The following is a 26,071-nucleotide window of genomic DNA, read 5'->3' on the forward strand; positions in this document are numbered from 1 at the left end:
GATAATCATAAGCCTATCTCTCAAGCTGATTTTCCGGAGGAAAGAGACGTGCCATATTATCAAACCCGACCAGTACTGCGAGAGTGTGCTCTCACGAGATGTTTTTAGCAACGAATTTAGATTATCACCAGCAACGAGAAGTTTGCGTCCTACTTTTCTACTAAATATAAGCATATTATTGTTCAACTTGAATCTTGAGTTTGAAGTAGAATGAACCCTATATGTTTAATTTTATTTTGTGTTTATCTATTAATTTACTTGTAGCGAAATGTTTTAACATTTGACAAAACGTGTAATGAGCCCAAATGATCAGTATCATAAGATGTTCAGAAAATTAAATGCTCACTGGCGCAGGATAACATAATTCAAAATATAATTGCCAATAACATGTGAGCACTTTCCTTACCTAATAAATTTGATGAAGACGCCAAGTTTTAAAATAATCGGGAACTTGAAATTCTGTATTTGAAAAAAATTAAACCAGGAGCTCAACACTTTTGTCGAAGAAGTCAACTTTATAGGTAACCTGGATCCTGAGATATCTGTGTTCGCAAAATCTCATGCTCACTAGCGCCATCTATTGAAAGAATTCCAAATCAAGAAGATAATCACATGGTAGCCCTTGAACTACTGAACAACTTTGCTAAAAACACCATCTTTCTAAAAAATCTGGATCCTGAGATATCCGTGATTAAAATATTGCATGCTCACTAGCGCCATCTTGTGGCAGTTTTTCTTGTTAGGTAGCTTATCATATGTTAGTCCTTGACCTACTAAACAACTTTGTCGATGACATCATCTTTCTAGGTAATCAGGATATTGAGATATCGGTGTTTGAAAAATTAAATGTTCACTAGCACCATCTGGTGGCAGAATTTCGAAACAAGCAGCCTATCACATGTTAGCCCTTGATCTGCTGAACAACTTTGCCGAAGAAACCATCTTGCTAAAAAATCTAGATCCTGAGATATTTGTGTACGAGATGTTGCATTGCGAAATGTCCACTACATCGGTTCCCCCGGGGCACAATCCGATGGCCACAGGAAGATGAGGATGTTTCCAAAGTGTTTTCTGTCCACTGACCAATTGGTACCGTTGGACTGAAAAAAATTGTCGAAGACATCCATATTCTATCTTGCCTAGCTTTGGATGTACAATCAAAATTGCTCCGCGTGTACTCAGTACACGATGCGACCGCTGGTGTAACTTTTTTTTGAGCGACTGACGGAAGGTTAAATGAAAACGTTGATTATTGTAAAATTAGCTTAATACAATTCTGTGCATGTGAATTTGATCGTTTAAGTCATTTCAGTGTGTTTAAAGTCTCACTATTGTTCCATTTTTCTCTCTGTTCCATTCCGGGTCCACAAAGGGATCTTCATGCCTCCCTCCCTTCTTGTTCTGATTGGAATATTATTTGTAGCGTGGCCTTTGAGCTTGCATACAATCATAAGTAGTTGTTAGTGAGTTTACCCAACCCTAATTACGTCAGTGGATGTGCTCTTAGTTTCAGTTCCCGTTGGAGATGGATTCTTCGAGTGACGTTTGAGTGAGTGTGTACCGATTCCCCTTCTTCCGACCCTGTAGATCCCCTTCCACTGCACTATGGTCCAGGAATCAGTTTTACGCGGAAAGATGCATTTTGAGCTTTAGAATGAAACATTAGACAAAAACGGTCTTCTACAAAGTTGTTTATATTAGTTGAGCCCTTTGTTTGGTTTTATTGAAAATTAGGGTGGACCACATTTTCATAGAAATTGTGTAACTAACTTTCTTATTTGTAGAAATTATATTATACATGCTTCAGCAAAGTTGTAGACCATTCAATTTCAAGCAACTTTGCCAAAAAAAGTTTTTTTGTATCTCTTAAATTGACCGATTTAGAGCTTTTTTCATACGGTGACATAGGGTGGTCCGAACAAATCTGGTTTTCTGGCTCTAGAGTTTTCAATTCAAATTTCTCATCAAAGTAGTCTAAGAAACACTTTTAGAGCTTTGAAAAATGCGTAATTTGGTGAGTGAAGAAACTCGCTATCTCCTTCCGTTTAAGAGTTATTGTTGTTTTTCTCTCAAAAACATGCCTACTTTGATTGTGAATATCCCTGATTGGGGCAAACATAAAAAATATCTTTTGACGGCATTCAACAGACAAAATAAAATTGTATATTATATCAAAAAATTACAGATGTGTTATTTTTGTAACTCTAATAAAACGTCTTGAAAGTCAAATATTTTTTATCACATAAACTTTAATAACTTTTGAACTAAAATAGATATCAACAACCTTTTTGCATGAAAATTTGCGTTTTGTTAAGTTCTAAAAGTCGTTCATAGACAACTTTGATGAGAAAATAATCTTAAAAAAACTAGAGTTGAAAAACTTATTTTTGTTGGACCACCCTGCGATGATTAGGAAAAAATGCTCTAGATTGGTCAAATTTTGAGCTACAGAAAAACTTTTTTTGGCAAAGTTGATCAAAATTTCAAGTTCTACCGCTTTGCCTAAGAGCATATACCAGTATTTTTGCAAATGAAAAAGTTTATTATATGATATGAGTGATATTGTGGACCACCCTAGTTTAAATGACACAGTATATTAGCTTGCATTTTTAGAAACAATTTTGTAGAAGATCATTTTTGTCTAAAATTTCATTTTCATGCTCAAAATGTCAAATAATAAAGATATACATACTATGAAAATCTTCAAAATAGTTTTAGAGCCCTATCTTTCTTACTTCGGATTTCTCGTCAAAGCGGCCTATGAACGACTTCAAGAACTTAACAATACGCAAATTTTCATGCAAAAATATTGATGATATCTATTTTAGTTCAAAAGTTATTAAAGTTTTTCTGCTTAAAATCCTTTGTTTTTCAAGGCATTTTATTAGAGTTACAAAAATAACACATCTGTAATTTTTTGATATAATATACAATTTAATTTTGTCTTTTGAATGCCGTCAAAAGATATTTTTTATGTTTGCCCCAATCAGAGATATTCATGATCAAAGTAGGCATGTTTTTGAGAGAAAAACAACAATAACTCTTAAACGGAAGGAGATAGCGAGTTTCTTCACTCACCAAATTACGCATTTTTCAAAGCTCTAAAAGTGTTTCTTAGACTACTTTGATGAGAAATTTGAATTGAAAACTCTAGAGCCAGAAAACCAGTTTTGTTCGGACCACCCTATGTCACCGTATGAAAAAAGCTCTAAATCGGTCAATTTAAGAGATACAAAAAAACTTTTTTTGGCAAAGTTGCTTGAAATTGAATGGTCTACAACTTTTCTGAAGCATGTATAATATAATTTCTACAAATAAGAAAGTTAGTTACACAATTTCTATGAAAATGTGGTCCACCCTAATTTTCAATAAAACCAAACAAAGGGCTTAACTAATACAAACAACTTTGTAGAAGACAGTTTTTGTCTAATGTTTCATTCTAAAGCTCAAAATGCATCTTTCCGCGTAAAACTGATTCCTGGACCACTGTGCACTGAGCATAGCCGAGGGGGTTTTATAACCTGAAGTGATAAGTTGAAGAGACACGATAATGGCATCGAAAGATGGGCAGAGCATTTTTTCAGAACCATCGCAGGAATACCGTCTGGCCCACTGCTAGTTGATGCTTTCAAAGAGGAGCAAATTTTGTTAATTGCTTCGGCTTCGATGAATGGGTGATCACCTACTGGTGAATGAACAGGTACATTTTCAGCGGCAAAGAAAGCTTGTGATTCGTCCAAAATGTCCGTGGTGAAAACGCTTGAAAACTGGTTTAAGAAAAGATCACAAATACCATCGGTAGTGGAGCATTCAATATTACCCTTAAACATTACCGTGGGTAGACCGGATTCCTTCCGTTGCTCGTTGACATAGTTCCAGAACGATTTAGGATTTTGACGTAGATTTTGTTGAACTTTCATTTGGTGCGAAGAGAACAACTTCTTATTCAAGCGTTTGTAGCGACAATTTGCAGCGTGATAGTTCCTTTTACAACATTGGGTTTTGAATCTCGTATACTTTCGCAGAGTTGATCTTTTCAACCTTTTCAGCTGTTTTAGATGATTGTTACTCCACGGTGGGTTGATTGGGGCTTTACGAGAACGCGTCGGAATGAATTGGTCGATAGCATACAATACAATACTAGAGAACGCACTCAAAGATGAATCGAGGTTTCGATTAATGTAATCAAACCAGTTGATGTTGGAGAAAAAGTTGTTCATACCGCAAAAGTCATTATTTTTGTAGTCATAGGAAAGCGTTTCAACTGGATCTATGAATATGCTTGGTGAGACGCTAACTATTTCGATTAGCAGAGAGGGATGATGAATCGTTGGTTTCACAAGATCAGAAGAGGCTTTCATGACTGTAAAATTTGCGTCTCCATCGATGCTTCCAAAACAAAGATCCAATAGCCGACCATTATCATTAACAATGAAGTTCAACTGAGAAACACGTTCTAAGCTATAGTTATCGATTAGCTTGTTACCGGATAAGCTGATCGAAGAACGAGTGACGTCTGGATATAGATCTCAGTACGTCAAATTGAGTTTCCATTGGATGCCAGGAAAATCACCAAGTATCATCAAACTATCCTTAATTTTCATCTTATCTGAGATCCACTTGAGCGAGCCGATGTGTTGATCAATTACTTCCATATCCTGCGAGCGGTCGGGAGGAATGTAAATGACACAGATGAACAAGGTATGAGTTTGGAAAGTTATTGCTACCCAAATTTGCTCAACAGATTCAGAATTAGAAACCGATAACTGTCGAGCATTAAGTTTTTTTTGACTGCCAATAGTACACCACCGCCGGAGTTTTTCCTACTGTTTTGGGAGTTACGATCTAAACGAAAAACGCTATAAGATGGATCAAAGATCTGGCTAGAGATGGTATCACTGTTCAACCATGTTTCTGTGAAGGCATACGCATCGTAACAGGAATCGGAGCAGGCGAGACGATAGTCGGATAAACGAGTGTTGATTCCGCCGATATTTTGGTAATATACCAACAAGCCACGGTTAGCAGTTTCTCTGGAATTCGGTGTCGTGATGTCAAAATAATTTATCGATGGTCCGGAAAGCACAGTGCTGGGTAGATTTGCGTGGGCAGTAGAGCATGTATTGAGCTGGAAATTTGGACCTCTATTCAAATTTTGTGTAGCGTCCCTGCCGGCTTCGGCAAGACATATACCACTGTCGAACTTACCTGACAAGACAGGAAGTGCAGCAAAGTGGCATATTCTTGGGTCCTCAGACGGTACAAAGTTATGAACAGGTTCAATGTAGCGATGATCAGAAGGCTGGAAAAGCGGTACTCGATTCAGAAAAGGGGTAGCATCCTTCCCTGCTTCGGCAGGACATATACCACTGTCAAACTTACCTGATAAAACAGGAAGTGCAGCAGAGTGGTACGTGGGAGTTTCAACAGGATATCGGTTCGATATACGTGAATGGCAGAACGATCAATTGGCTGGAAATGTAGATCTCGATTGAAATTTGGTGCAGTATTCATCCCTGCTTCGGCGAGACATACACCACTGTCAAACTTACCTGACGAAACAGGAAGCACAGCAAAGTGGCGTGTTTGGCAGTCAACGGAAAATGCACGGTATTCAGAATGCAACTCAATGTTTGAACGATCAGTAGGAAGAGTGATGTCATCAAATGACACAAGCTCGGATGAGCGCTGGATGGAAAGCTGTGATGTTAAAGTCACCAAAATAGCTTTGGTGAGCGAATTTGACGGATAGCGCCGACAATTTTTGTCGCATAGGATTCATCGAATGTAGCGCGGTTGTTGCACCATGGCCAGATTCATTTCCCGAGCGCGTGCACGGAAAGAAATAACAATTGTGATTTAAAAAAAAACAGTAGCGGAAAATCAACTGATGATCATTGTCGTTCTACTATTATCAAACATTTTAATAAAAATAAAATGCTTTTAGAAGTGCGCAGCAATGCTAAATCGGTCTGATGTATTCTGCGCAGTTCATATGTATTTTCCACACGTTCTCCTATAATTGTTTTTAATCCACTTCGATACCGTCAATCTGCCCCCAAACTGGATGGCGTACACTCAGCTTAAGGTGATTATAAAACGAAGCCAAACAATTATTATATGTAGTTATTTCTTTGATCGCTCTGATTTTTCCAATAACCTCCTTGGGACTTCATATTGGACTATCCCAGAAACCCATCTTGGGTTATTATGGAAATCCTTTCAGGATTCTGCTGTAAAATTCTGGAATTCTGCCGTAAAATTCTGGAATTCTGCCGAAAATGATTTAATGATTGCTTTCCAGTGTAATGGAATATATTTTAAAAATCTGGGTTCGGGGATTCTCACAAAATTTCTCGGGATTTCTTCTGAAAATCCAATCGAAATTATTATTTAAATTCTGATATTTTCCTCGTAATTCTTCAGTATTTCTTCCGTGAAACTCTTTGAAAGTTCTTCAAAATCCCTTTGAGATTCTTTCCGAAAAATGTCTTAGATTATACCTATTATTCTAGAATACTCTCGGAAAGACGCCTGAGACTATAATCAAAAAAATCTATTATTTCACTTCACTTTCTTCCGTGCAAATTCTTGGGATTCTTTCGGAAATTCCTCTGCAATTCTTTTGTAAATCCCAATGGAATTCTCCCAGAAATCCCTGTGGAATACTTCCGAAAATCCTGCTAAGAATCTTCCAGATGACGGGGATTTTTTTAAATCTTTATTTATGGAAATCATCCCAAAATTCCTCTGTAATTGTTTGTAAATCCTCCTTATATTCTTACAGAAATCCTTCTTAAATTCTTACAGATTTATTGCTATTGATTTTATTGTTTCTGCCTGAGATAATTTTGTATATCCAGAATTATTCCGAAAATTCCTTCGTGATTCTTTAGAATTTTTTTCTAAGATTTTTTGAGAAAAAAAAAACTGTGATTCTTCTGGAAATTCATAAGGAAGTGTTTTTGATTTTTTTCGTGATTTATCATTGATTTTCCTTGAAAATTTTCTTAAATCCTTGGCAGAATTTTCTGAAAATCCCTCTTGACTTCAAATGGAAATCCTCCAAGAAAACTACCGGACAGTCACTGGGACTTTAAAAAAATACCTATGAGATTCTTTGATTACTGATTTCTTTTTTCTGAGCATCTTTTGAAAGTGACTTTTAAATGGTTCTGGAAATTACATTTGAAATTATTCCGTAAATCTTTCTGGAGCTCTTCTGGACATCGTAATTATTCTGGAAAATATTCATGAAATCGTCTGGATGTCTGTGACTTTTCATTGAATCTTCATGGGTTCTTGCGAAATAACTTCTTGGATTCTTTTGGATATCACTGTAAAAAACATTCAAAATCCATTCGAAATTCTCCTGAGATTGTTTCAGGAATATACGAGAATCCTTAAAATAATTCCTTTAGAAATCTCCCTGATAATATTTTAGTGATTTCTCTGTGGTTCTTCTGTAAATCGACCTGGGATTCTTCCGGAAATCCTCCTTTAATTCCAAAGCAATTTCCAGAAGAATTTTCAGAAGGATATTTTTAAGAATCCTGTATATTTTTCCCTAAGAATCTCAATGTATTTAAACAAAATACCAGGACAATTTACGGTTCACTCCCACAAGAACTTCCGGTGGAATTCTTGAATGCTTATCATTCAAGCAGAATTGAAGTCGTATTTCCGGATGAATTTCGGCAGGTTTTACGGAAGAATCCCAGCAGAATTTCTTGAAAAATTCCAGTAAAATTTCTGGAAGAATCTTTGAAAGATGTTTTGAAGTCCTCCAGCAGGATAACAGAAAGAAATCTGGGGGTATTGTAGAAGAATTTCCGAAAGAATCCTAGAGAGATAGTCGAAATAATAACAGTTTTCTTGAAAAATTCAGGAAACTCCCAGAGTCTAGAGGTAATTCGGGAAGAATTTCTGCAAGAATCCTTCACAGAAGGATTTGAAGGATCCTCAGAAAGATTTTCGAAAGTATCCCAGAAGGCTTCCCGAAAGAATGCTAGAAAGATATCTGGAAGATTTCCTACAGGATTTTTGGAAGAGTCCCAGACAAATTTCAAGAATATGGACGTAAAAATCTCAGTGGCATTTCTAGAATAATTTCAGAAAGATTTTCGGAAGAATCCTCGAAAGTATTCTAAAGGGATTCCGAAAGCATCTCAGGTGATTTCCGGAAGAATACCAGAGGTATTCTCATAATAATCCCAGAAGTATTTCCGGAAAAAGGCCAGAGTTATTTTCGGAGGAATTCTCGACGAATTTGTAGTAGAGTCGTAGTACATTTTTTGGCAAAATCCTCTAAAAATATCCAGAAGAATTGCATCAGGATTTTTGTTAGAATCTTCCATTGAATTTCCGAAAGAATCTTCGAGAATTTCGATTCGAATTTGATTTCCAGGATTTCAAAAGTAATCCTTAAGGAGATAAACGCAAACTCACATACAGATTTATGCAAATATTCCAATAAGATGTCCAGAAGAATCACAAAGGATATCCGAAAGAATCTCAGATATAGTACCGGAATGCTAACGATGTTTTTTAGATGAGTTCAAAAGCGATATCTGTAAGTATTCTGTGATTTCCAGAAGAACTTAGAGAAAAATCAGAAATAATCTTTAGATTTCCAGAACAATCCCAGAGAGGTTTTGAAGGATTCATAAGTGATTTAAGGAAGAATCCCAGGAGGGAAATTCCATAGAATTCTGGAGTAATTTCTGGACCAATAACAATTTTAATTTATCGCCATAATTGAACGACAATTTTAATTAGAATGTGCATCCACCACATCATCCCTCGCAGAAGGATTATGATTCTAAATATTTTTTTTGCGGTGATTTAGAATTGTACTCACATACTAGTTTAATTGTATGTGGTGTCATTCAATATTTAAAATAAGATTCGTTAAGCCGAACATGTTGATCCTTCGACATGAACCAACGAGCATTGCTTGAAATAATGAGATTTTTTCGATTACTTTGATTACTGATTTCTTTTTCTGAGGATCTTCTAAAAGTTAATTTCAAATGATTCCGAAAATCCCGTTTGAAATTATTCCATGAATCTTTCTGCAGTTCATCTGGACATCGGAATTATTCTGGAAAATATTCATGAAATCTTCTGGATGTCTGTGAATATCCTTTAAATCTTTCAGGGATTCTGGCGAAATAACTTCTGGGATTCTTTTGAATATCACTGTAATTTGGATTTAGAATTCTCAGGGGATTATTTCAGATATCAACGATAATCCTTCATACAGAAGTGATGTTTCTGTGAATCGCCTTGGAATTCTTCTGGAAATCCTTCTATAATCCCAAAACAATTCTCAGAAAATTTTTCAGAAGGATATTTTTAAGAATCCCAATGGAATTTCTGAAAAATACCAGAACGATTTACGGTCAAGGATGGAAATCTAGTGATCATGATAAAACAAATGATGCATCATGGTTGTTCTTTGTCTTGCAATCATAGCAACAACGATAAACCCTTAGTCGTCCAGCCATCATAACAAACTTCGCTCCGCGAAAAATGAATCGCTCGGCATGTGTGCTAACGATCAATTGTTCGCAAACCGAATTCATAAATTTTGGAAGATTTTCACGCTTTCACTCTGCGATATGACTTCTAGCATACCATTTTTGATCCTAAAGTCAATCGTGCATGGAATGTGAGAAAGTTTATCCGTGAATTTTAAATTGATTCGCATTAATCGCAACTTGTTACAATATCCGACAAACCCTTTGTCCTACGACAAACAGTTTATCGGATGCTCGATATATCTATGATTAGCGCGCGTGGTGAGGTGTTGAAATCATGTTGCTGCAAGAGTGATGGCCCTCTTGGACCGTTCAAATACCGTGTTGTTTGTCGTTAGAGCTGATTTTTTTCCATCCTTGTTTACGGTTGAATCTCACGAAAACTTCCGGTGGAATTCTTGAATGATATCCGGAAGAATGACAGTCGTATTTTTGGATGAATCTTAGCAGGTTTTACAGCACAATCCCAGCAAAATTTATTGAAAAATTTAGAATAGAAAGATATCCGAAAAAAACTCCAACAGGATTTTTGTAAGAGTCCCAGGAGTATTTCAAAGATATTGGCGTAAAAATCTCAGTGGAATTTCTTGAAGAATTTCAGAAAGATTTCCGAAAGCATCTCAAGTCATTTTTGGAAGAATACCAGAGGCATTCTCATAAGAATACCAGACGTATTTCCGGATAAAAATCTAGAGTTATTTTCGGAGGAATTCTCGAAGAATTTCTAGTAGAGTCGTACATTTTTTGATAAAATCCTCTTTAAATATCCAAATGGATTGCATCAGGATTTATGGTAAAATCTTCCATAGTATTTCGAAAACAATTTTCAAGAATTTCAAAGAATTTAATTTCCTGGATTTCAAAAGTAATCCTTAAGGAGATACACGCAAAATCACATACAGAGTTCTGCAAAAAAAATCCAAAAAGATGCCCAGAATAATCGCAATGGGATATCCGAAAGAATCTCAGAAGTAATACCGGAATGGTAACGTTTTTTTTGGATGAATCCCAAAGCGATATCTGGAAGAAAATTCAGAAATAATCTCAAGATTTTCAGCAGAACAATCCCAGAGAGGATTTGAAGGATTCATGAATGATTTAAGGAAGAATCCCGGGAGACGCTCCCAAAGAATTCTAGAGTACTTTCTGGAACATTTTTTTTTTATAAGATTTATATATAAAAATACTTTGATTCAAATATATTTCTTGTGTAGCATTAAGTTTAACTACAGACATAGCTCGTAACATCAATAATAAATTAAATTTATAAATCTTTTAAACACATCCAAATTAAATAACAGTTCAAAGAGTAAAATACCATTCTCATGAGTTTTTGAGAATCATATGGTCGGTGTTTAGACAGACCAGACTAGATGAATTTTGGAGCTCTAAGGATACGTAAAGAACTCCATCAATTTTAAATCTTCCATGTTATTTTGATACAAATGTATCATCAAATAGATAAGTTCCATTATTACAGTAAATATCTATAATATTTTGATGTTTCACATGTTTGGGGTACATTTTTCTTACTCGATTGAAAAAAAAACACTTGGTTCAGTCTGTCTGAACACGGACCATATCTATGTTTGCTATTTGATATTTAAATTCTTGAATTGTGCTGTATCAATATTTACAGGTAATTATAATAAATAAGTATGTATAGAACAATAACAATTTTAATTTATCCCCATAATTGAACGACAATATTAATTAGAATGAGCCTCCCCCACATCATCCCTCTCAGGAGAATTTTGATTCCCAATATTTTTTTTTTGCGGTGGTTCAGAATTGAAAATATCAAAAGTCTATTGTAATCATATCCTTTTTGTTCAATAGCATGTGGTGTTATTCGATATTTAAAATAAGATTCGTTAAGCCGAACATGTTGATCCTTCCACAAGAACCAACAACAAGCATTGCTTATGTTAAGAGATTTTATCGTAATGCACAACCAGCCTAAACGTTCTTCCCCTTTTGTATATGTACTAATTATAATTTCAAATTATTTTAATTAAATTAGTTGTGTTGTCTACTATTGTACACGGCAATATGTTTCAAAATAAGTGGAGCTGCTTTTAAAATAAACTTTAACATCGATCAACCAAACCATAGAATATCCAATAGCGAAAAAATAATAATAATAACCGATCATTGCAAATCGAGCCGAACTGGCGCTCTTTCCGTGCGCACGCGCTCTGTCCGTGCGCACGCGCTCTGTCCGTGCGCACGCGCTTTCTGCAGAGCTGTCAAACAGACTTTTGTGCCTTCCTTCTTTCGCTCTCCTTCAACTCAACAACTCAGCACGATCCACCTCGCGGTGGATTGGTGAGCGTCTGGTTGTTGCAGATGAACACTTATCGTGTAGCGTGACATCATCATTGACAGTAAGCGTGCAACTCACCAGACAAACGATAGGTGTAATTAACAACTGGACTTAGTCTTTGCAACAACGTATATTGGCGGCAGAGCGGTTCAAGGGCTGAAAAAATGGTTCTCGGTTCAGGATTGGAGCAGCATCCTTCCCTGCTTCGGCAGGACATATACCACTGTTAGTCTTACCTGACGAGACAGGAAGTGGCATGCTTGAAATTCGCTGGAAACAACTAACGACGCAAATTCATCGCTCAAACGATCGACTGATAAAGCAGGTGGCTCGATTATGTGTTGATTGGGAAACGAGTAGCTGTGCTGTTTTTTACATTGGGTTCGAATGTACGAACGGTTATTCCATCTGGCCAGTACCATGGATCACCGACCACTGTTGAAACCGTTTTACAGACGGCCACTTTGAATGATACGAAGAAAAGGTCGTTGGCATTCTTTCCGCGTGGTACTATTTTAACCACATGAACTAATGCAGAGTTGACATTAGAAATTTCACAGATATACTGCTTAATTTCTTCTTCGTTTTGGTCTGGTGAGAATGGAGTCACGTAGAACGATTCCTGATCGTGAGGTGTCTGCGAGTTTGCAACCTTCAGAGACATGGACTGTGGTCTAGTTTTAGACGAAGATTCATGCGTGCACTCAGTATTCGCGACTAGATTCCTATCGCTGGCGTAGTCAGCATGATTACTATCAAGTCCAGCGAGCTGACGAGAAGCAGGTATTCGTTTGTTTTAAGAATTTGATTGCCTAGCAGGAGTAGCAGGGGTAGAAATATCAACTGAACTCAAATTATTGCCGGATCCACACGGATTTGCAATTATCTGCACTCTTTTATTTGCTCCAACGACGAACTTCTCTGAAGGAAGAGCAATAGAGATGTTGACTTCGTCCAAAAACTCGAAAAAAGGTATCTTCGCATGCTCTCGATCGATTAATCGGATCGTCTATCACATCATCCAAAGTGATTTCATCAATACTCCGTAAAAAAACTGGCTTGATGTTGTGAACTGGTTGATGATCTCCGATTTTGCTTGACGTCAAACAGCGTTTTGTTGATTCTACGAAGATTTTCGCCGAAGCTTCCAATTCGAGTGTCCATGGAATCGATACGAATTAACAATTCGCGTAAAGCCTTCATTATGGTTTTCTCTCTGTCATAATCAGCCGCATCAAAACTTCTGCGACAAGAATCACAGAACCAAAAAAATCCAAGTTTCGAAGTCCACGCCGTGAATTGCGATTTGTTCAAGCCCACGCAATCGAAAAAACCGACCACATGATCCACTGCATATTATCGTCCTTCCAGAAGCGGCACCGGAACGCGAGCACACACAATGTATACACAAACAAACTTCTGCAATCCGACGTAATCAATGGGCAACGGCAATTAACGATGCAATAGGGTAACGACTGTTTATTTCGTTCTTAAACGCTAACAGTTGGCGCCAGCGGCAAAAGTACAGGCAACAACCTTTCGAACATTCAGCTTCTTTCACTGGCCGCCGAGCGACGACACTGTTGTTTGTATTCCTCCCACTGATCGCGCTACGCTAGATTCTCAAATTTCTCGAACTTTGAACACAAGCGCATGGAAGAATGGTAGTCGTAGAATTGTCAAAACGTATGGGAAATAATGAAAAACGTAAATTACTTGCAATTAGGAACCTGGATAAAAAAAGTAGTGATAAGAAATTAAGTGTAAAGTGAATACATAACTTTTTGTGTTTAGTTCATCTCCCGTGGTGCTTTCTTTGCTTCAGGGTTTCGTTTTTACTACCACTGAAAAAGAGCCATCTATTGGCTTTTCAGTTTTGAATATCGCCCTATTTACACGGTGTAAACTAGTGATCCTTTATAGAGAGATAAGCGAATGTAAAATGGAATGATTTGGCAACAGACCAGCAGTGCTGATTTTGCTCGGCGTCGAGAATAATATTTTAACACGGACATGACTTCCTCATTGCTAAAAAGTGTATTTTGTTTCGTTATAGATCTTTGAGCTACATATCCAAACTAATAAACAGCCGAAAAAATCAACAACTAATAATCGCATTGACAAAAATTTAAAAAAGAAAAATATTTCATTTTTTTGCTTCATGCAAAATTACTTTTACCAAAATAATTTCAAACGGATTACATTACTCTTCAAGAAAAGTTCAAAACAAACATAACGCATGTACGTTTGGCTCACACTTTGACAGCTCTCGCTGCTCGATTGACTCACACTTTGACAGAAATGTCAGCTTCCGCGAATCTCTCTTATAAAGGATTACTAGTGTAAACATAAAAAAATATCGAGAGCTAGAAGACAAACAAAAACGGTACAAACCAGTGTTGGCAGTCTAATATCATAGCCATTATCTAATGGATAATGGCTATGCTTAAAGATCGGGAGATATCAGCTGATCTTGGAGGTGCGCAACTATCTATAAGATCTATGAAGGGATGCCCTCGAGGGGGAGTATTATCACCCTTACTGTGGTCTCTGGTAAAAATCTAAAAAATCTAAAAAAAATCAAGGTTTTGAGGTGATTGGGTACGTAGATGATGTAGCTAAAATGTGAGTTGTCGTCTTCCAGGGATAATTGTGGCGATTCTACGCTGCAGTTGAAGCCAAGCTTGTGCGATGCGAGGACATTCGTTGAATTTATGCTGCATTGTTTCTACTGAGCCATTGCAGTAAGGACACACCTCACTGTCAGCTCTTCCAATCGTATGGTAGAGCTTCCCATAAACGGTCTTTTCGTTTACGATCATGTATAGAGTGCTTTTCTGAGGTGATGTCAATAGTGGAGTGCCTATATTTTTCCAGATTTTGCTCCATCATGTGTAAGGGTGGTTCCTTTGTATTTTTGGCTCGTCGGTTTGCTCTACGAAGAATCGATGAATTACTTCAGCTGATGGATTTTCTAATACTTGTGGTGATAATTGGTCTTGTAATTGCTTAATTATGTTAACGTCTTGTAGATCAGCAGGACAAATGGTCGCAACGTTGTTAGTTGGCGTGATTAAGGTTCGATAGTATGGCATGCTACTGCGCTCTCGGAGATGGCGGTTGAGCATTAAAGATTTGCATTTAAATGTTGGGAGATGTAAATTCAGTCCACCCTTATCTCGTGGTCGTGTTAGTTGTAGCATTGGAATTCGAGTTGGTATCCCCCGCCACAGGAAGGTGCCCATCGTTTTCGTTATTTTTGCTGTGTGCACAGCGGACGGTGGAAGTATTGAGGATAGGTACCAAATTTTAGAGGTGGCGTATACGTTTAGGAGAGTCACTTTTTGGTGCAGGGAGAGTGAGCGTCCAGAGTGAAGCCATGCAATATGGGAAAAGTGGTTGATAGTTGCATCCCAATTTAACTTTATCATCAAGCGAATACTCTTCGCGAAGACGATTCCCAGTATTTTCACTGTATTTGTTGTTTGAAGCCATGAAACGTTGAGTGTATTGGGTCCACTTAGATCGCCGATGTCCACCGAGAGAGTTTTTCGTAGGTTCAGCTTTGCTCCCGATGCGAACTCAAACCGAGAGAAATAAGATTTTGATTCGATGATGGCATGCACATTTATGGATATGATGCTGATGTCGTCTGCGTAAGCGACTACGATTTGGTTGCCTTGAACTTGCTCGAGTCTACAGATGAGAGGATGTAGGTACAAAACAAACAACAAGCTAGACATCGGATCGCCCTGTCGAACCGAGCGCTGGATTGGGAAAGCTCTTGAGAGATAGCCATTTACCAATAGACGGGATGAAGAGAGTCTGGATATGCGAGCGAGCAACTCCACGAAGTCTCTATTAATGCCGAGTGCGCACATGGTGCGATATAGGAAAGCATGCCGTACACGATCGAAAGCGTGGTCGAAGTCAAAACTGATCAACTTTGCTCTCTGCTTTCGTTGTTTCAGCTGTGCCAAGCGGCCCTTTAGAGAAAGAGTGGCTTGGAAGATGTTGTGGGGCGAGTTTGCACACTTTTGTGCAGTGCTGATGATGCGGTGTGTTTGATTCAATTTTTCAAGTCTGGACTTCAAGATACGGGAGAATATTTTGTAATCGTTGTTCAAAAGTGAGATCGGCCTATACGATCGCGCAGTGTCGTCGCTATTTCTTTTCTTGACCAAAACGATTACACCATCCACGAATTGCGGAGGGAATTGTTGTGTGAGGGCTTCATTGAGAACTAAGTTGAGTTCCCGGTGAATGATGTCCAACATTCGAACGTAGAACTCGTTGGGTATCCCATCGCTCCCTGGAGATTTTCGGCGGGCTGCGCTTCGGATTGAGGAGAGAATTTCTGCGGTGGTAATTTCTTCCATGCAGGCGGCATTCGTTTCATCGTTGTCGGGTACTGCTCGTTCAACTTGGAAGGTTTCGTCAATCGTGGTGTGGTTTTCGTTTTCCGAGTATAGCTGCTTAAAGTATTCTAGCAAATGCTGCTCTATTGCTTCGGATGTGTCGTAGGTCTCGTCTTGTTCTCCTTTTAGGTGTGTGATGGTGGTTCTCTTCCTTCTTCGCTCTCCAAGCTGGAAAACCGATATCGCTTCACCGCCGACGTATGTCTCGTTTGTACGCAGGAAAGTCTGAGTGTGTTCTCGTTGTAAAGCTAGCATTCGGCCTTTCACGTGGTTTATGGTGGTGAGCACATCGGGGTCCTGGAAATAGTCATCATACGCCCGTTGAAGCTCACTGTATAGACGTTGGGTTTCGCGTTTGAAGTTGTCGTGATCGATTTTTGACTTCCAACGAAAGAAGGACATTATTTTCGGCTTCGCGAATTGAAGCCACCATGCCATCCACGACGGAAAGTTACGTTTCTGTCGGGTCCAACTCTGCCAACGGACTTGGAATTCCTCTATGTTCTCATTTGTTAGGAGATGTGGTCGGAGTGTCCAAAACCCACGACCGGGTTCCCTTCCCATGTATGGGAGGCATATACGGAGTGTAACTGCTTTGTGGTCAGAAAAACAGCAAACGTGTGTGTCCGTAGTTCGCATTTGATCCCTAAGGCTTGAGCTGACATAAATACGATCAAGTCGAGAGGAGGAGTTGTGGGTAATGTACGTGGGGCCTGGAGTGTTTCGACGAAGCTTCTCCCACACATCGACAAGTTGCAGTTGTTGCACGGTTCGCTGGAGTGCTGGGCTGTGGTTGTTGCCAGTTGTGTCATCTCGACGTATCACACAATTAAAGTCTCCGGCCAGTATTGTGACGGAGGTAATATGCGATGGTTTGGTTGAAGAAGTGTTCTCTTTCTGCTCTGTGGATAGTGCCGCTATGTGCGTAGCAGCTGCAAAGAGTTGTGTTGTCAACTCTCATCGTAATCAAGCGACCGTCTAGACTTCTTTCAACGTGAGAGAACTTGATGTGTTGTTTTATTGCTATCGCTGTCCCTCTTCTGGCGTGATCAACATTGCACACTATGTTGAATCCGGGGATGGTTAGTTGCTCGTTTGCGACTTCTTGTAAAAATACGATGTCGAGGTCGTGAGTTCGTATAAACGATCTTAGAGCTTCCAGCTTCGTCTCGTTGGTGATTGTATTGATGTTGATAGTAGCTACGTTGTATCTGAACGAATCCATTTCGATTACATAGTTTTCATCGTGCGAGTTTTCCTCGTCGTTAGGACGCATCTTCTTCCCGGGAGGCCGAGTCCGAAGTCGCCTACTGCTGGTGGATGTCGTGGAGCTGTCGGTGTCGTGCCCATCGGTGCGACGTTGACCGTATTCGTTGTTTGTTTGGTGCTGTTGGGATCCCAATGCGGGGAAGTCGGAATCGGATTGTAATGCTGGTGCTGGTTGTGTTCTAGACGGCGGTGGTGGCATTGTTCCATTCGACTTGGTGCTGGATGTAGATGGTGATGATGAGGACGATGGGCCAGGTGTTTGAGATAGTTTGCTTGTGGTTGGTTTTGTAGCCGGTTGGCGAGTCTTGTCGGTGGTTGTTTGCTCTGTGTTTCCTTTCGGAGCGATTGCTTGTTTAACTACATTGACATAGGAGCTCTTGTCTGCGTGTAGTTTTTGAAGCATGAGCTTTTTGTTTTGGACGCACGTGATGCCATTATGAGCGAACTCATTACAGTGCTTACACGTCTGCAGCTGTCCACTGTAAGAAACGCATGTGGTCTCTGAGTCAATTGTGATTGTACTCGGAATGTTCTTTTTCACGATCATACGCACCAGACGCACTCCGGTCGAGATGGCTCCAAACTGATATTTGGAATCCCAGAGAAGTTCACGGATCGAGAGTATATCGCCATACTCCTTCATAGTGTTAATGATGGAGTTGTCTTGGACGTCCTCCGACAGGTCGTGTAGTTTCACGTCGACGCCTCCATCTTCCATCCACAGACGAAGGTAGTATTTCTTTTTGTCAACCTCCAACACGTGTTTCCCATCGTGTTCTTGCACGATGCGCTCTGCAACGGTGAAACTGCTGGCTTTGACAAAAGCACAACCTAAGAATTTACTGCATTGGAGGCGTTTCACTTCCTCCCGCTTCATTCCAAGCACCTCACCTATGAAGTGATGGAGTTCCTCATATGAGGGTTTTTTAGGGATCTTCGAATAGTCGATGCGAAAAGTATTTTCGCGCCGTTGCATTTCTGCACCGCGATTTGACGTCGAAACGTCGATGTGTAACACTTCGAAGATACGGAATAATGACCGAAATAAACGCTTTCGAAAAGAGGCTTATTCGACTACCGTGACGAGCGGAGGAGCGAGAAAATAAACGCGTGCGCTTGGCTCGGTAGTTGAGCGGGTAACTGAAGATCATCATGGAATCATCATGTGTTCCAAACTGAAATACAAGCCATAGACTGTAGGGGAACTGTGGGTAAAACGAATAGGGGAGGTAAAATGAACTGGTCTGTGTTTTACGGTAATTATGCAATAAATCTATGCCAAACATGGTACCATCTTAAATCCTCAGACTCAGAAACTATTTCGTCTACTCTAGCGCGATCTAGAAGTGTCAAAAGCTGGAAAAGTAAACAAAAACAAAGTACGCCTCTCCGTTTTCTCATATGATGTAAATTTTCACTCTTAGTATTTAAGGTTTTTATGACTAAAATCATCAAAAATCTATTGATACGCACATCATATCTTTAAAGTATTTATGATAAGTAGACGGAAATTGAAAGTATTTTTATCTTCTGAATTCTTAGAACAAATGATTTGATTATGTTGATTCTTTTGGGGGTAAAATGAACCACTCGAGATAGGGGTAATATGAACACCGGGGCTGGTTGAATACTACCGGATTTTATTTCAAATGCCGAGAGTTTTCCGGCGAAAATACAAAGACAGACATCGACAGCCATCCAAATGGTCGCAGCTAAACGTTCCATCAATTCCGGAATGTCTGTGAGATATGTATTGATCATGTACCAGATGCAGAGAATCGTACCGCAACCCGTTCAATTTAAATGGTGTTCATTTTACCCCCGTTACATGTTCATTTTACCCACATGTTTGGAACATTGACTCTGTGAATAGAAATTTTCAAAATTATAATAATGATGATAAAATTCTATTTCCATCACAATATTTCAACTTGTTACATTGCATAAACATCCTTCTTCAATTCTGGGCTATTGAAAAAGAATCTGACAGCTTCATAAGCAAGAAAACATGAAAATTGCTTAGGGTGTTCATTTTATCCCCAGTTCCCCTACAAATGTTTGCCTTAAAAGGAACTACAGGTTTGCAAAGATCTGTATTTTCTCGGACAGTCAAGCAGCTTTGAATACTCTAATGGCATTTACTGCCCATACTCGCAATACAGTCCCATTAGGAAAATCGTCATGTCGAGAAAAACGCTTCTAAACATGTTTTCAAATGTGTTCGTTCCACCGCTGCTGATAGCAATAAATCGTGGTAGCATTACTCTACACACTATCATTACAATATTATAAAATCGTCAGCAACTGTAACACGGTTAAAATGGTTGTTTCTGAAGTCCAAATCTGGGACCCAAACCAATGGGACTCGTTATCCGAGTACTTCTCTAGCCAACCGCAATTATACCCGCATACCAGTCCCATTCCTTAGCACTCGCTTACTTTGTTATCACGCTCGTTGACACATTAAGATTAAAGTTTACAATTGATCACAAGGCATTTTCCCTTCTGAAACTTTTAGTAGGTACTTTAATTGCAAATTTACTTCGAAGTACTATTCGGTGGTAGGTACTATACTTTATACAATGATAGTGTTAAAAATTTGATTTGTCTGTTTCTGTCGGCCGCTTGGTTGAATCCCCCCCACTGCACAGGAGCGTTGGATTTGAACCATAACGAGGAATATAACTAATAGAGCAAGTTTTGGATCTTAATGATGACAATCGCTTCAATCATGCGATTCCCCATGTGTGGATAATACTGTTGTGTGTCCAGAACCATCCTTTCTCGGCATTAGATGTTATATATGCTCCATATGACTATGAAAATCCTGTCGATGATACCAATGGCGATGTGCGCGAAAAACGTCCCCTTTCATACCGATGAAAGTTGAGCTTGCCGGAGATTTTGTTTACAATTATTTAAATAAGTTGACAATTGGCCAAACCTTCTTTCAAGGAGATTCTATTTTTCTTGTTTTTTTTAGCCTCGCAAGGATATATACTTTTAGTTGTGGTTCTATAATTTATTGCAACAGAAGTCACTCTAGAAAATGTTCATGTCAAGCTAGAATAAGTATTTTTCGTGAATAAACAAGGTTTTAATCAGTATAATTTGTGATACTCCTTCTTTTAATGAAATGAAAACCACGATGCAAGATTACAAAAAATATTATCAAAATGGGTTTGTTCCAATTTCGTCATGATCAACTAATGGGACTGTTATGCGGGTATTTGTAATATGGGACGCACATGGTTTGGTATTTTTTCCACATTTTGTCCATACAAAGATTCAATTTTAAGCATGATTTAGGGGAGTACACTAAAAATAAACATCATTCACGGAGCTAACTCAAAAATGGATAAAATTCATATGGGACTGTTATGCGAGTATGGGCAGTTTACGGGTCGATCAAAATTTGTGTGGGAGTGCATTCTTTCTCTAAAGCAATTGGCCAGTAGGAACAAAGTTACATTGTACTGCGTGCCCGGCCATTGTGGTATTGAGGGGAATGAAATCTCTGACAGGGTGCAGCCTCGAGCCTTGTTGGCCCTGAACCTTTCTGTGGTGTTCCTGAGTGTACTCTTAGGATGAAACTAAAAAGTTGGGAAGTATCCATGGTAGAATTCAATTGGAATGCCATGGATACATCCAAGCAAACGAAAAGATTCATAAAACCTAGTCTAACAAAAACTCGGGCTATACTGAATCTTAATAAAGGAAATCTTAGAGTAATAACTGGATAGAAAAAATCCAATCCTCTGAATGTCGTTTTTGTCAAGATGAAAACGAAACTGCTAAGCAATTACTCTGCAACTGCGGAGCATTGCTTAATCAAAGAATGTCAACATTTGGAAAAAGGTTATTAAAGCCCTTGGAAAGTTGGCAAAGTAGTCCTAATTGGGTAATAGACTTTATAAAACGAGTTGAGCCTAATTGGGATAGAGTGCTCCATCAACCAATGTCTATCAACCTCAATTGTAAGAGGATATTTTATCACAATAGTTCTAAAAATGGACGCAGTGATCCACTATGGCCGGTATCTGTATGGAAAGACTGGCGGCCAAAAATATTGTTTCCATCTCATGTCGTATTTATGCGTTTTGTGATTCAAATTCGATGTTTTATTTTCAAAAAAAGTTTTTGAGACTAACTTTTGAAAAGGGCCTATAGCGAAATAATAAGATTTGTTACTAATGATGCATATAAGCCATTTATGCGATTAACGTTGTGCAAACCATTATAAATGATAGAACATACATAGAAATGATGATATGAATGATTTAGCTGTATTCAGGTGTTCTCTGAATTATTTTTTTGCTGTTTTTAATTGAGAATGGGGAAAAATATTGGAAAAAATCAAAAAGCCCTAAATTAAAAAAGTGCAAATTTGTGCAGCTAAATTCTTCACGATCCTATAGTTTACATCTCAAAGTACCCTTGGAAATACATTTTAGCCTGGGACAACTTGGGACAAAAAAGTATGGGATGTGTAAAGTTTCGATATAGTCAATAATCATAATATATTTTATAATCAAATATATTTTTTCAGTGCACTCCCCGCATTTTTCCGACCTGAAGTACGAATTTTTATTTCATTTTATTTTTCTAAGATAGCTTTTTGAATAAGCTTTCGGACAGTGTATAAAGATCTGTATAAAATATTACGATTGTGCAGTATATTGTATTCAATGTGTACCTTGTGTTTGCACTGGATTCTTCATTTTTTTCTTAAAAACTCTAACTTTGACCTACTGTATCAATTAAAATATAAAAGATCGTGCTCTGGTATTCCACGATGACTTAATAGAAGTGTTTACTATGGAATAATGTACAAGAAAAACCTACCAGAACAAGTCATTTTTTCGATTATTGGCCACCTGATCGCCCATAGTGTGATCTCACACCCGACAGAAGAAGAAGAGGATATTTGATGAGTACCAGATAAAACATGGGCCATACCACAATATTCCTAAATACTGGAAGCAGTGGTCAAAAGGCTCTACAGACGAGGAAAAAAAATCCTCCTAAAAGTGAGAATTTCTATGAAACCTTAAAAGTATAAATTGTATAAAACCCCTAATTTTCAAGCTTTTTTCATTGTTTCATGAAAATAAACTAGGGTCGATTTACCAATAGCCGCATAGCTAAAAACAAATATTCGTATAAAATCATCTGAAAGCATTTTATCTTGGTTTTGTATGAAAACTATACTCAGGCAAATGGACTATCGATAAACATAGGAACCCCTAATAAATTTACCTTATGAAATCAAAATTTGAAAACAAAAATAGTTTTCGCGGCAACCTGGAATCGAACCAAGGACCTTGCGATCGATAGGCTCGTGCGTACACCCCACGCCTTTCGACGATTCTTCAAATCCTAGAGACTTTAAATTAAAACAAATGAGGTCGAGTATGTTTTTTAGCTTGACTCCCACCAAATATAAGCAGTATGCTGAAATTTATTTTTATGTAAAATTGAAGAAAAAAGTACAGAAAAAGTTTTTGAAAACGTCTTCTTACTTTTTACTTGCCCCACAAGTGGGGCAAGTGAAAAGTTTATTGTTTTGAACAATAAATTCAAAAACTAACAGTTATGTTTACGATTTCTATTACCTTTAACATTTGTTAAGGCGTCCCAGTGAACAATAAGGTAAGTAACATGTAAACAAAGAAAATTTTATTATTGTTACTTTAATTTTCTTCTGTTAAGTTATGTTTGTTCAAATTATTCGACAACATTATAACTGCAACATTTACAATGTTAGTTCTTACATCATGGGACAGCAATTGCATTTCTGCTCTGTAGAAGTTTCACCGCTCGTTATTTGTTTTTAAGAATATCGGATATGACGTCGGATAACTGTTCGGGAGAAATCCTTCAATAAAATATTTATAAATGAACTAGCTTTACATAGACATTCCACGAGATTTCCGTGCGTTCTCGTATATTGGATCTTTTCAATCATCGTCTTCCTTTTGATCGGCTGTCCAAAGTAAACATATTAATATCGTAATATTTGGCGACCTTTTTTTAGAGAAGTTCCATGATTTGACCATGATAATAGCTTTTAACGTTTTGAGTATAGTGTTTCTTGAATTACCAGCACGTTCTGTTGTTCTATGATCGTTGCGAACCTTGTATACTTATAGCTACCTAAAGAGAAAACACAAATTAAATCTCTAATGAGAAATTTTTCACTTGCCCCACGTGATTAGAAAATTGACGGTGTTTCAATTTAGTTATTATTAGGACTATGTCGAATTAATTCTAAAACTTTTTATATTGCAGTTTAAAACTGTCAGAGGGGACAACCTAAAAGTGGTACAGAAAATTATTTCCGGCAACTTATTTCCGCTGAAAATATTAAAATAAGATTGCACGCCGCCAACTTGTTACGGAGTGATAGTTGACAGGTTAACAATCTTTCGCTCTATTATGCAATAATGGCTGAAAAATCTCTTACCTATCGTAATGTTCTCAATGGCCTCAAAAGTTTACGCATGAGTTTAAAACGTTAATTCACATATTTAGTAAATCATAACAATTATTTTCCCTTACCCACTTATCACTTCACTTATCAATTAGTTTGTTAAATAAAAAATAGATTCTCTTAGTAGTGCTACTATAGGAACAAAAGGTTTACTATAGGTGTAAGGAAGCTTATATTTTAAGCAAAACTATTTATTTCAATTATTTTTTTTTTTAACAAAATCGAGCTGTGTATCAATGGTATTGAGAATAGTAGCTTGAAATTTATATGTCAAAAAATATTTTACATAGATTTATAGCAAAACGGTCGTAAAAAGTCACTAGTGCGACTATAGGGAACTGTCTACTAAGGGAACATCGACCCTACTAGCCCCAGAAATCGAAATTTTTGGTGAGAGCCGTAGGTAACTTCAAGAAATACTACATTGAAAAAATTATAATAATATTTCCAATACTTTCTAATATCTCAGCTTATGCTTTGGCCTAATGTCACTCCTTAGGCCCAATGTCACCTCCGACAACGGTACCTACTTTCTCTACAAGTTTTGATTTTTTTTTAAATTTTAGGTTACAATAAATAATGACAACCCCAAGCCTGAATCTGGAAATGAAGCGAATTCATTTGAAGGCACAGGTAGCAGCCGCGAAGCAACATCCAAACAGCGAAAAGCACGCAGCGTTTCGGAGTCATGCCCTGCTAGAGACAACAACGGGGTCGAATCGGATTCCGTGGATAACTTATCTGCCCTAATTCAGTTCAACCATAAGTACAAAGGAATTCTAAAACGTTCATCTCTTCAACGGAGTATCAGCGAATGCTCGTCCATCGATGAACACTATTATTTGGGAACCTCTGTCGATGGATCAAGCGTCGCGGAATCAGTTGATCACACAAACGGAGAATTATCTGAAAGCTGTCGCAAGACAGTGCGATTCAATGATGCTATTAAAACTAAATTGTTCAGGTTTGTTTGAATTGAATATTGTATCGGTTATATTCCTTGATACATTTTATTTTATTTGTAGATCCAACACCAGCATTCTTGGCCAGAAGAAAAAGAACGCGAAGAAAAACGAGAGCAAACGTCGAGCTCTGACTCGTCGTTTAAGTGAAGGAGAAAGTACTGATAATGAGGATAAGGTAGTTATTCAATAATCGAAAATGTATAAAATATTTTCATGTGAATTTTTTTATTAGGATCACCAAACCACTAATGAAGCACCGGGATCAGTAGTACAAAGAGACACAGAGCATGATAGTGGAATCTCGCTGGATTCCGATGCGGCACACCCAATCGAAATTAATGCAGATACGGAAGTGCAGAACCAGCATCAAAACGATTCGACCAAACCTATCGAAATCAATCGTAAGGTTGAGAAAAAGTTCATCGCCAGCAAAAACAACAATTGCAACGTAAAAGCTCAATTTATTAAGAGCAAACGCAACGATTCCAGTGATATTGAATTTAAGAGCGATATGATTTTTGATATCGAAATGTAGCATGATTGATCATTTTAAACCCATTTTGAAGTGTAGTTGTTCGACTTTCTTCACTTTCATTAGGTTCTGATTATATTTAACACTACTCTTGAAGGGTGTGTTTTCTTAGAGTGCAAGTCCTACATCACAGTTGTTATATGTTTGAATGCAAAATTCATCAACAAAATTAACTAAACTCGAGCACTAGATCGAAAGATTCAAATTTTGTTTGTACCTACTTAGAAAACGCAAATCAAAACATTGGATTGGCTTGATAGATAGAGTTTATCGAAATACGTTAAAGCTGAATAAATCTGAATGGAAGCAATTGCCATAGGAAAAAATATGTGTTTTAATTTGTTCTCTTCAGAAACTTCTATTTTTGATTTTTTTTAATAGGTAGGGTGCAGATCCACTTGGGCACTTCCATGATTCACTTTGGCATGGGGGATTTTTCTCGGTCGAAATGTCTGAAACCTTGCAATAACAATCGCATCAGTACGACGCATATTGTGGCCGAATATGAGCTCTGTAGCTTTCAAGA

At 37.9% G+C, this 26,071-nt stretch overlaps 1 protein-coding gene across 1 annotated transcript in view; it reads left to right on the forward strand.

The window, feature by feature from the left end:
- The window catches only part of LOC5569576 (protein kintoun), a 99,526-nt gene extending 73,655 nt beyond the window's left edge, over positions 1-25,871 (forward strand). Inside the window, exons 4-6 of the mRNA XM_001658587.2 lie at positions 24,615-25,012; positions 25,074-25,188; positions 25,246-25,871. Coding sequence (XP_001658637.2) covers positions 24,615-25,012; positions 25,074-25,188; positions 25,246-25,548 — 816 coding nt within the window. The 3' untranslated portion in view covers positions 25,549-25,871. The remainder of the gene's footprint in view (positions 1-24,614; positions 25,013-25,073; positions 25,189-25,245) is intronic.
- The last annotated feature ends 200 nt before the right edge of the window (positions 25,872-26,071 follow it).

Source organism: Aedes aegypti, chromosome 2, assembly GCF_002204515.2.
Source record: "Aedes aegypti strain LVP_AGWG chromosome 2, AaegL5.0 Primary Assembly, whole genome shotgun sequence".
In the NCBI taxonomy this organism is placed as follows: domain Eukaryota; kingdom Metazoa; phylum Arthropoda; class Insecta; order Diptera; family Culicidae; genus Aedes; species Aedes aegypti.